This window comes from Phyllostomus discolor, chromosome 9, assembly GCF_004126475.2.
Source record: "Phyllostomus discolor isolate MPI-MPIP mPhyDis1 chromosome 9, mPhyDis1.pri.v3, whole genome shotgun sequence".
Taxonomy (NCBI): Eukaryota; Metazoa; Chordata; class Mammalia; order Chiroptera; family Phyllostomidae; genus Phyllostomus; species Phyllostomus discolor.
Genome location: NC_040911.2, coordinates 42,497,340 through 42,509,542, shown reverse-complemented (window position 1 = coordinate 42,509,542; position 12,203 = coordinate 42,497,340). Strand labels below are relative to the sequence as shown.

At 35.8% G+C, this 12,203-nt stretch overlaps 1 protein-coding gene across 1 annotated transcript in view; it reads right to left on the bottom strand.

Annotated features, from left to right (window-relative positions):
- Window positions 1-12,203, bottom strand: part of NDC80 (NDC80 kinetochore complex component) — a 50,083-nt gene that overhangs the window by 20,941 nt on the left and 16,939 nt on the right. The window contains exons 12-13 of the mRNA XM_028524807.2: window positions 2,591-2,743; window positions 130-219 (exon numbers count right to left, since the gene is read on the bottom strand). Coding sequence (XP_028380608.1) covers window positions 130-219; window positions 2,591-2,743 — 243 coding nt within the window. The remainder of the gene's footprint in view (window positions 1-129; window positions 220-2,590; window positions 2,744-12,203) is intronic.

Genomic DNA, 12,203 nt, shown 5'->3' with positions numbered 1-12,203 from the left:
ATAAATAAATAAAATCTTAAAAAAAAAAAAAGGAATTAATTTCTTAGTAAGTTAGAAACCACAAACCACATGTAATTTGAAGTTAAAAAGTATTATTTTTGCTTTTAATGACTATGTTTTATTACTTACTTGTTCTAAAGTATCATCTAATCCCATTTTTTTATTTAGAGCTTTATTACTTTCTTCTTCAGTTTGGTTCAAGAGTTCCTTGAGTGGTACCTACAAAATACAGAGGAATGTGGGTTACATATGACATATATAATTACAAACTTTCTCTCATGAAACATCTATATAATGTGATAGGAGGAACCACTTTTGGAGGAAAAAAGTGAATCTGATAGTTTGAATCTAACTTAACATCATTGAAATAAAGAATGACAGCAACCAGAGAGGAAGGGGAGAGGGATAATGGGGGAAAAGAGGGAAAGGGTTGTTAGGGAATATGTATAATGGACACAGAGACAAAGCCAAAGGGGGTAGGATCAAGGGTGGGAGGTGGGACTGGGTGGGGCAGAGGGAGGAGTGGGGGAGGGAAAATGGAGACAACTGTCCTTGAACATTAAAAAAAAATGTACCTTGCTTTCTCGTTTTGAACACATGCAAAATTCTAGATTTATCTATTCTGGAAATCCACTGTTATTATTTAAACATTTTATAAATACACTTAGTTTAATGCAGTCTCAAAAACAATTTACATGTTTTATGCTATATATGCATCATTTTCTCTTAATCTTTTTCAGCTGTTTAGTCTTACAATTATCTGCTTGTACTTCTTTTCTTTGTTGCTATTCATTGTAACTCTATTGTAATAAAAAAGACTAGACTAAGGACTGCTTGAATAAGCCAAACAACTGAGGACTCTGAGGCTGCATAAGAAATGAGGAATATCTCAACATACTACTGTAGAGATTACTGGGGTAGACTATTCTGTGAATAAAGCAAGGTGGGTGTCCCAGATAGGTAAATGTTTACTAGTTTATTTAAATAAAGATATAACTCAGGAACATAAAGCAAGGTATTTGGGAAGGGGCATGGAGCTTTCGGGTTCTCTGAGCTTTGCCATTCTCCCTGTATCTCCACATATTCACCAGCCTACAAGCTTACCTGGTTCTATTTCTTATGTTTTTATGCTATTTTCCTGGTCCTATTTTAACACAAAACTTCACTGCTTCTCATTATTATTACTTTTTTTTTAATTGAGGCAAAACTTACACATTAAAAAGGTTAAACTGAAATAATTAAGGTAAAATAAATTTAACATAAAAATAACTTTCAAAGTGTATAATCCAGAGGCATTTAGTGATTCACACTGTTGTATAATCACCTCTAGTTCAAAAACAGTTTCATCACTCCAGAATAAAGCCCTATAAGTTACTATGTTTTCAGTAGACCTTCTGGTGTTATTAGTGAGTTTTAATTTGGGCTGCTTGTTTGAGAGATATAATGTCCTCTAACTTTTTTCCAAATACTACTTATAACAGCTGGCATGGTACCTTCTTGATGCTCTTTCTCCTTTTATTGTTCTATTATTATGTAATACAATTTCCAGAGATAAATGAAAAATGTTATCTTCTTTTCTGCGAGTATGTACTTTTTATGTGATGGGTAATTTTTTCTATCGTAATTTGATTCAGGTAATTATTTTCTTACACTAGTCATGTCAAACTATTCAAAACAACAGTGAGTAAACTCTCCTCCTAGCTGGCTACCTATCTGCCCATTTACCTAGCAATTGCCTAAGAAACAATTCAGTAAAAGACTAAACGTTTACTGGATACATTTTTTTAGATAGAAAGTGAATCTAGCTTTATTTAATCAAAGTCTATCAACCAATAAACTGTAATCTCTGGGAAGGCAGGAACTATGTCTTTCTGGGTATTTTATTTTAAGCACCTAGCTAAGATGGAACATATGTCCTAAATTTATTAAACAAATAAATAATTCTTAAAGGAAAAATGCATAACTTTAGAATTGACCTTTTTATATAAAAATTAGGTATTTTGAAAACTGGTATTTTTGGAGGGCCACGAAAATACTGAAATTGTACATAGCTGAGAAATTGCAATAGAAAAATTAAAAAATTTTCTTCCCCAAATTATATGCTTGGTCATATTTAATAAGGTGCAGATTTCTCATTATTACTGAAGCAACTTAGTGCTCTATTATATTTCATGTTTTCACATGTGTTTTTGTCCCTGAAACTCTTTCTTACACTACCCCCTTAAGTCTTTCAAGGTTCTTTGTAGGTGTGACACTTCTGTAGATGCTTTTCTCTCAATTCTGTGAAGGACTAATTTGTTACCACAACATGTAAAGACTGCTAATAAAGCACAATCCCCCCCCCCCCCCCCCCCGCAATAATTAAATAGATAAAATAGGCAGAGAGGAAGAAAAGACATAGTTCTAAGAGGAAGGCACAACAGAGAGAATTTCTACTGCCAAGAAGAAGAAGAAAACTTTCAGTGGTTTGTTTCTATGTTTAGTTCTGCATAATAGACATGCTGAAGTTTTTAAACTTTTAATTATAGGCATATGAACCAGACATCAATCATATAATTTGAAAACCTTTGAAGTACTCATGATTACTTACATAAACTTGAGCTCTGTATTTGACAAGGCAGTTGGCACCAGCTTCAGGATTAAACTTAATTTCAAAGTCATAACCTTTGGAATTCTCAGCACCCTTAGGTATAAGTTTTAATTTTCTAGCCAACTTGTGATACTCTGTTAATTGTGTTTCAATCTACAAAAATAGAACACAAAAAAAGAAATGTTAAAAAAAAACAACAAATAGCCCCATTACAAATGGCTTCTAATCAGCATTTCTGTAATTTTATACAAAATTATATTTCTGTACTTTTAGCAGGTTAATAATTTAGTATTTTTTAGCTGTAAGAGTGGCAGTTTTAAAATATGAAGAGTAAAAGACTTTACTCATACTAAATTTGTAGGATAATCATAAAACTATAATTAGTAAGCAATATATTATTGTTATCCCATTTATCAGACAAATAGTTTGGAAATAAAGTCACATATAAGTATTAACAAAAGTTCATACCATTTCCTTTAAAAGTAACCTCAGAACCAATAAGCAGCACAAACATTAAGAAAAAATATGAAGCACACCAAACTGAGGGTACACACATCATAGTCAAACTACTGAAAACCAAAAATAGTATTTTGCCAATATTTTGTTAAGGATTTTCATTTTTGTGACATATATTTGTTCATCACTACTGCTTGAATATAAGCTCCACGAAAGTGACTGAATTCCCAGCCTTTAGAACAGTACTTGGTACACAGCAGTTAATATTTCATTAAATAAATAAATCTGCAGAGTCTAGGCAATTTGTTTTCATGCTGCTTCCTCCATTTAATACATACTTAGTTTCTCATTGCTGTTACCCATGTATAAAAATGAATGCTTTTTTAAAAAAGATTTTATTTATTTTTAGAGAGAGAAGGGAGGGAAACAGAGAGAGAGAAACATCAATGTGCGGTTGCTGGGGGTCATGGCCTGCAATCCAGGCATGTACCTTGACTGGGAGTTGAACCTGCGACACTTTGGTTCGCAGCCCGCGCTCAATCCACTGAGCTACGCCAGCCAGGGCAAAAATGAATACTTTGAATGAAAGAATATAATGGCAAAACTACCCATTGGAAGGGACTTGCTTAAATAATTTGCCATTCCTAAAAATTTATTCGCTCTACTTATTTACCAAATTTAAGATTTCCTCTTAATGAATCAGGAAATCATCTCAACTACTACAATTTGTATATCATAGCTTTCTAGGGACTACTAAGATTTGCAGGTGTTAGGGGTAGTTTCTTCTGTTGTTTTCTAGCATTTAACTTATCTAATGAAAACAGTTTTCACAAGTTCATATACTGTATCATGCCTAAACGCAGGGTGAGCAAATATGTGGTACACGTGTCTCTACTTTCTCTTTTCCACAACCAATTCAGGCAGTGAAAAGTGATCCCACCTTTCCTGATGAGTCTAGATGCAGTCTTGATGTGTATCTCAACAAAGATCCCAGAAGGCTACCACCAGTCAGAAGTGGCATACAGAATAAAAATTAGCTCAGAAAAAAAAGATGAATGAAATATGTATATTGAACTTTTGTACTCTGCTGCCACCATTCTATACTGTCTTATCCACCACTCAAGGGCTTTGTTCTTAGTGTCTATGGATCTACTCTGGTTTCTCATCGGGCCACTGCTTACCTAATTTCCAGATAAATTTTTTCTTTCAACCTGGTCCTCCAAATTAAAAGTAGCATTCTTTTAAGTACAGCTATTTAGCTATTAAACTCAAGAGTTTACCCAGTCCAGAGATTCCTAACTTCTTTTTTCCCACACAGTACTCAAGAGATAAAATATGTTCATTAATATCCGTTGAAGTAACACATTCCAGATTCACCAATCTAGACTAACCAAAGTTCATTTTATAAATAAGGAAACTAAAGCTATGAGAAATTAGATTACACAGTGAAGTGACACAGGCATGAGGTGGCAAATCCAGGGTGAAAACATAGGCTTACCAAATTATAAGTTCAAAAACTTTAGGGATCACCACAACAGGCTATTTCTTTTAAATGCATATTTTTCTCCTTAATACATGAAGGTAGAGATTACTTAGAGAGTTTGGAGGATGAGGGAGTAGAGAAGGTTAAGGCTAAAAAAGGAGACAATGCTTATTTCTCATAGTAAACTGTCTATTCCATATTAAGAATTACATATATAGGTATTCAAATACAGATTTTTAATAATGCAACTATTAAGAAACCCTCTGCACTACATGTATAATGTACTTTATCATGTGACCATCATGAAAAAGCAGTATTGCCACCTCAGACAAACATAATTGCACTTGAGTTACTTTCTCATTTTAACAATGGTGATAAATATAAGAAAAATTGTAGTAAAGAAAGTACTAGAAGTAATAGAATAAAACACTGTTACTTTTGGACGAAAAGATAGAGACTAATTTTTTATTAGTGATGTTTAAATTTTAGAACTACACCTACCAGTAAACAAATATCAAAACTAAAAATACTGCCCTGACTGATATTGCTTAGTGGGTTGGGTGTCATCCTGCAAACCGAAAGGTCGCTCGTTCAATTACCAGTCAGGGCACATGTCTGGGTTGTGGGCCAGGTTCTCAGCTGAGAGCATTCAAGAGCAACAGATCTATGTTTCTCAAGCACATGGATGTTTTCTCCCTTCCTTCCCCGCTTTCTAAAAATCAATCTTAAAAAAAAAAAAAGGCAGAAACCTGAAAACACTAGTATAAAAACTTCAAATTAAAACTTAAGTTTGAAACTCTTAAAAGTAGAGGCTTTTAAAAGACATGCTTTCAGAGACAGGAAGATGGTGGTGAAGTAGGATGGAGCGGATTCCACTTCTCCCTACAACACGGGAGAAAAACCTAGCCCATCTATGGAAGAACAGAGCAAATAGTCACCATTACTACAGCATATATGAAAATAGAAGATCAAAAATTGTAGCGGACATTGAAAAACTAGATGAGTAGGTGGAAGCTGTGAACACCAGGATACCCAAAGGAGACTGCACCACAGAATGTCACAGGCATTCTACCACAGAAATTCACTATGAACCCAGGGAGCCAGAACAGATCAATTTAAGAAGCTGAGGCTAACAAGAAGAGTCTCACAAATAATGGGAAGACAAAGAAACAATCCCCAAATGAAAGAAAAGGAGTAAGCCTCAGAAAGAATGCTAATTGAAATAGAGGCAACTCAACTATCAGATACTGAGTTCAAAGCAATGGTTATAAGGAAGCTCAATGAGCTCACAATGAGCTACCAGAAACTACAGGGAAACTATAATGAACTCACTGCAAACTATATCAACATGAAAAAGGAAATAGAAACTATCAACAAGGGCCAAGAGGAAATGAAGAATATAATTTCTGAACTGAAGAACACAGTAGAAGGAATCAAAAGCAGGACTGATGAAGCAGAAGATCAGATCAGCGAATAGGAGGACAAAGTTGAAAATAACACCCAGTCAGAGCAAGAAAAGGAAAAGAGGTTCAGAAAGAATGAAGAGGGATTAAGGGAAATGCAGGACAATGTGAAACGTAATAATAACCATACAATAGAAATACCAGAAGGAGAAGAAGAGCAAGGGATAGAAAACCTGTTTGAAAAAGTAATGATGGAAATCTTCCCTAATTTGATGAGAGAAAAGTCACACAAATCCAGGAAACACAGAGAGTCTCCTGGAACCCAAAGTGGCCCACTTTGAGACACATCATAATTAAAATGACAAAATTTCAAGACAAAGAGAGAATCTTAAAGGGAGCAAGGGAGAAACAGGAAGTAACATACAAGAGAAATCCAATAAGGCTAGTAGCTGACTTCTCAATGAAAACACCCCAAGCCAGAAGAGATTGGCATGAAATATTCCAAGTAATGAGAACCAGAGGCCTGCAACCAAAGCTACTTTAACCAGCAAGGCTCTCAAGACAGAAGGCCAAATAAGGAGCTTCCAAGAAGTCTAAAAGAATACACGTCCACCAAACCAGCTCTGCAAGAGATGCTAAAGGGACTGCTTTAAGGAAGGAAAAGAGAGAGACTGAGAGGAACACAGGCACAAAAATGGCAATGAGTAAGTACCTATCAATAATAACCTTAAATGTAAATGGATTAAATGCTCCAATCAAAAGACACAGAATAGCTGAATGGAAAAGAAAGCCTGACTCACACATATGCTGCCTACAAGAGACCCACCTCAGGACAAAAGACCTACGCAGACTGAAAGCGAAGGTCTGGAAACAAATTTTCCAAGCAAGTGGAAAGGAAAAAAAACCCACAAAAACAACAACAACAAAAGCAACGGAGTAGCAATACTCATATCAGACGAAATAGACTTCAAAACAAGGGCCATGAAGAGAGACCCAGAAGGTCACTTCATAATACTCAAAGGAAGAATCCACCAAGAAGACATAAACACTGTAAATATATATATGCACTCAACACAGGAGCACCCAAATACATAAAGAAAATCTTGGAGGACTTCAAGAAAGATACTAATAGCAACACAATTACTGTAGGGGATTTTAACACCACACTTGTCAAAAATGGACAGATCTTCCAAACAAAATATCAACAAAGATATTGTGGCATTGAACAATGCCCAAGAGGAAATGGACTTCACTTATATATGCAGAGCCCTCCATCCCAAAGAAGCTAAATACACATTCTTTTCAAATGCACATGGAACATTTTCAAAGACAGACCACATGAAAGAACACAAAAAAAGCCTCAACAAATTCAAGAAAATTGAAATCATACCAAGCATTTTCTCCGACCATCAGGGACTGAAACTAAAAACCAACCCAAGGGAAAAAACCCAAAACACTCAAAATCATGGAGATTGAATAGCATGCTATTAAACAGAGATTGGGTCAAGAATGAAATTAGGGAAGAAATCAAAACATTTCTGGAAACAAAGGAAAATGAACTCACAACCCAAAACTTACGGGACATAGCGAAGGCAGTTCTGAGAGGGAAGTTCATAGCAATACAGGCCTACCTAAAAAAGATAGAAATATTTCAAACAACCTAACCCTATGCCTACAAGAACTCGAGGAACAACAATAAAGACATCCCAGAGCAAGTAGAAGAAAGGAAATAACCAAGATCAGAGCAGAATTAAATGACATAGAGACTAAAAGCACAATTCTAAGGATCAATGAATCCAGGAGCTGGTTCTTTGAAAAGATAAACAAAATCGACAAGACTTTAAGCAGGCTCATCAAGAGAAAAAAGAGAAAGAATCCAAATAAACACAATCAGAAATGAAAGAGGACAGATTACAACTGATACCACAGAAATACAAAGGATTGTAAAAAATTACTACAAAGAACTGTATGCCAAGAAATTTGAAAACCTAGATGAAATGGACAAATTTCTAGAAAAATATAATCTTCCAAAACTCAATGAAGAAGAACCAGAAAGCCTGAACAGACTAATAACAGCAGATGAAATTCAAGCAGTAATCAAAAAACTCCCAACACACAAAAGCTCGGGACCAGATGGTTTCACAGAATTCTATAAAGCATTTAAGGAAGAACTAACCCCTATCCTTCACAGACGATTCCAAAAAATCCAAAATGATGGAAGACTCCCAAACTCTTTTTATGAAGCCAACATCATCCTAATCCAAAAACCAGATAAAGACACAACAAAGAAAGAAAACTTCAGGCCAATATCGCTGATGAACATAGACGCTAAAATCTTCAACAAAACACTGGCAAACCGCATCCAACAATACATTAAAAAGATCATACACCATGACCAAGTGGGATTTATTCCAGGGATGCAAGGATGGTTCAATATTTGCAAGTCAGTAAATGTAATACATCACATAAACAAAAGCAAAGACAAAAAACACACGATCATATCAATGGATGCAGAAAAAGCATTTGATAAGGTACAGCACCCATTTATGATAAAAACACTCAGCAAAGTGGGAACACAGGGAGCATCCCTCAACATAATAAAGGCCATATGTGAGAGACCTACAGCCAATATCATACTCAATGGGCAAAAACTAAAATCTTTTCCACTAAGATCAGGAACAAGACAAGGTTGTCCACTTTCACCACTTCTATTCAAAATAGTATTGGAAGTTTTAGCCACAGCGATCAGACAAGAAAAGGAAATAAAAGGCATCCAAATCGGAAAGGAGGAAACAAAACTGTCATTGTTTGCAGATGACATGACAGTGTACACAGAAAGTCCTATAGACTCTCTCATAAAACTGCTTGACCTAATAAATGAATTTGGCAAAACAGCGGGATACAAAGTCAATATCCAGAAACCAAAGGTATTTTTGGACACAAACAATGATACAACAGAAGCAGAAATCAAGAAAAAAATCCCCTTCTATATAGCAAAAAGAAAAATAAAATACCTAGGAATAAACCTTACCAAAGAGGCAAAAGACCAATTTTCAGAAAACTACACAACACTGAAGAAAGAAATTAAGGAAGACACAAACAAATGGAAGCATGTACCATGTTCACGGACTGGAAGAATTAACATCATGAAAATGTCCATGCTACCCAAAGCAATTTACAGATTTGATGTAACACCTATTAAAGTACCAATGGCATATTTCACAGACAAAGAACAAATACTTCGAAAATTTATATGGAACCATAAAGGACCCTGAATAGCTGCTGCAATTTTGAGAAAGAAGAGTAAAGTAGGAGGGATCACAATACCTGATACCAAACTGCATTACAAGGCCACTGTAATCAAAACAGCCTGGTACTGGCATAAAAACAGGCACATGGACCAGTGGAACAGAACAGAGCCCAGAAATAAACCCAAGTCTCTACGGTCAATAAATATTCAACAAATAGGGCAGCAACATAAAATGGAGTAAAAACAGCCTCTCCAACAAATAGTTTTGGGAGAACTGGACAGCTACGTACAAAAAATGAAACTTGAGCACCAATTTACACCATAAACAAAAATAAACTCAAGGTGGATAAAAGATTTAAATTTAAGTCATGACACCATTAAAGTCCTAGAGGAGAATATAGGCAGGAAAATCTCAGAAATTTCATGCAACAACATTTTTCTGATATGTCCCCTAGAGCAAGGGACATAAAGGAAAGAATAAACAAATGGGATCTCATCAAAATAAAAAGCTCTGCACGGCTAAAGAAAACATATTAAAATAAAAAGAGAACCAACTGTATGGGAAAACATATTTGCCAATGATACCTCAGACAAAGGTTTAATCTCCAAAATATATAAAGAACTTACACGACTGCACTCTAAGAAGATAAGGAATCCAATTAAAAAGTGGGCAAAGGACTTGAACAGACACTTCTCCAAGGAGAACATACAGAGGATCCAGAGACACATGAAAAGATGCTCAATATCGCTAGCTATAAGAGAGATGCAAATTAAAACCACAATGAGATATCACTTCACACCAGTCAGAATGGCCATCATAAACAAAGCAACAAACGACAAGTGTTGGAGAGGTTGTGGAGAAAAGGGAACCCCAGTGTACTGTTGGTGGGATTGCAGACTAGTATAACCACTATGGAAAACAGTATGGAATTTTCTCAGAAAACTAAAAATGGATCTGCCTTTTGACCTGGCAATTCCACTGTTAGGATTATATTCTAAGAACCCTGAAACAACAATCCAAAAGAACCTATGCACCCAATGTTTACAGCAGCACGATTTACAACAGCCAAGTGCTGGAAGCAACCTAGGTGCCCATCAGTAAATGAATGGATCAAAAAACTATGGTACATTTACACAATGGAATTCTATGCAGTAGAAAGAAAGAAGGAGCTCCTACCCTTTGTGACAACATGGATGGAACTGGGAAGCATTATGCTAAGCGAAACAAGCCAGGCGGTGAAAGAGAAATACCGTATGATCTCACCTTTAACAGGAACCTAAACAACAAAACAAAGAAACAAGCAAAATATAACCAAAGACACTGAAATAAAGAACAGACTGATAGTGTCCAGAGGGGAGAGGTGAGGGAATTTCAGGGGAAAAGGGGGTTGTTTAGAGAAACAAGTATAAAGGACACATGGACAAAAACTAGGGGGGGTAGAAATGGGAGGGAGGTGGGGAGGGCTGCGGGGGGGTGGGCTGGGATGGGAATAAAAGACAGAAAAGTGTACTTGAACAACAATTAAAATAAAATTTAAAAAAAAAAGGAAGAAATGGGGGAAAAAGACATACTTTCTTTTCCTTTTCTTAAAAAAAAGTTTTTATATAAGTTTTCTTAGGAATGAAAATAGTGTATATAGTAGAAAAGATTGCTGTGAAACTGTTAGGAAAAATGTCTCTAAACAGCCTGTTAATTTATTATATTGTTTTATAATACACTGGTGTCATGCCTATTATAATGCTGAATCATGAAAAGTTCATGTATACTGAATATTACATGTAAAAAAGGCAGAAGTATAGAACATTGATAAGACTGCTAATAACCATAAGGATAAATTTTGTCTAGAAGTTCATATGGTAAGCCCACTTTCTCAACAGTGTTGGCTAAAATGATAATGTACTATCTATAGTATTAAAATGAAGTCAAATAATTTGTTTTTGATGGAGATCACTAATGACCACTGTTAGTGAATCTGACAGAAACTTCTGAATCCTCTTATTGCATCTGACAATGGTAAGTCATTTCCTCTTCTGACCTCTCTGGATAGTCCTTAGTTTCCTTTTAGACCTCTCTTAAAGAACCTTTACCTACTCCAAGGTGTGTTCCCAGAGTTCTATTTTCCTATGTATTCTTCCTTGGTAAATTCATCTACCCCTGGTGGCTTCAATCACATTACTGTACACTGATTTTTATCGAATCTACATTAGAAAGCCAAATGATCCAGACCCATATAACAATAGCCTATCAGATATTTTCACTTGGATGGCTAACGGACACAACAGATCCAGCACACCCTCTCCATTCTTGACTAGCAACTTCTCTTTTATTCCAGGGTGAGTGGTACTACTGCTTGCTCAGTCATCCAAGCCAGACACTGCGACTACTTTCCCTTTCTCTCATCAGGTCTTTTTACTCTACTTTCTAAGTAGTCAGAATCTACTCACTTTCAATCTCCACTAGCATTATCCAAATTCATCTTGTAATTTCTCACATTTCTACCACAGATTATTAATTGACTGTTTTTCTACCTTCCAATCCAGCTTTCACATTACCAAAACAGATTTTTCTGAAATGTGATCGTATCTGTTTAAAAACTGTTAAGGGCTTCTTAGGGTTTTTCAGGATAAAGTCCAAACTTCTAAACATGAAAAGAATCCTCACTGTCTGTTCCATGCTCATCTCTTGAGTCTTACTTGTTGCTGTGTCCCCATCCCCTGCTATTAATCACCAGCCATATGAAATGCTTAGAATACCAGAGTGCACCATACTATTTTCTAGGTGTTTCCATACACTGTTTGCTGATTGCCCCCTATCCTTGTCATGCTAACTCTCCTTTACATTTCTGAATTAAGTTCAGGTATTATCTCTTTAAAGAAGCCTTTCTAAAAACTAGCACAGCCACTCTGGCTGGTGTGGCTCGGTTGGAGCATCGTCCTGTGCACTAAAAGGTTGCAGGTTTGATCCCCATTCAGGGATCCTACAAGAGGCAGCCAATTGGTGTTTTTTTGTCCTTTCTCTCT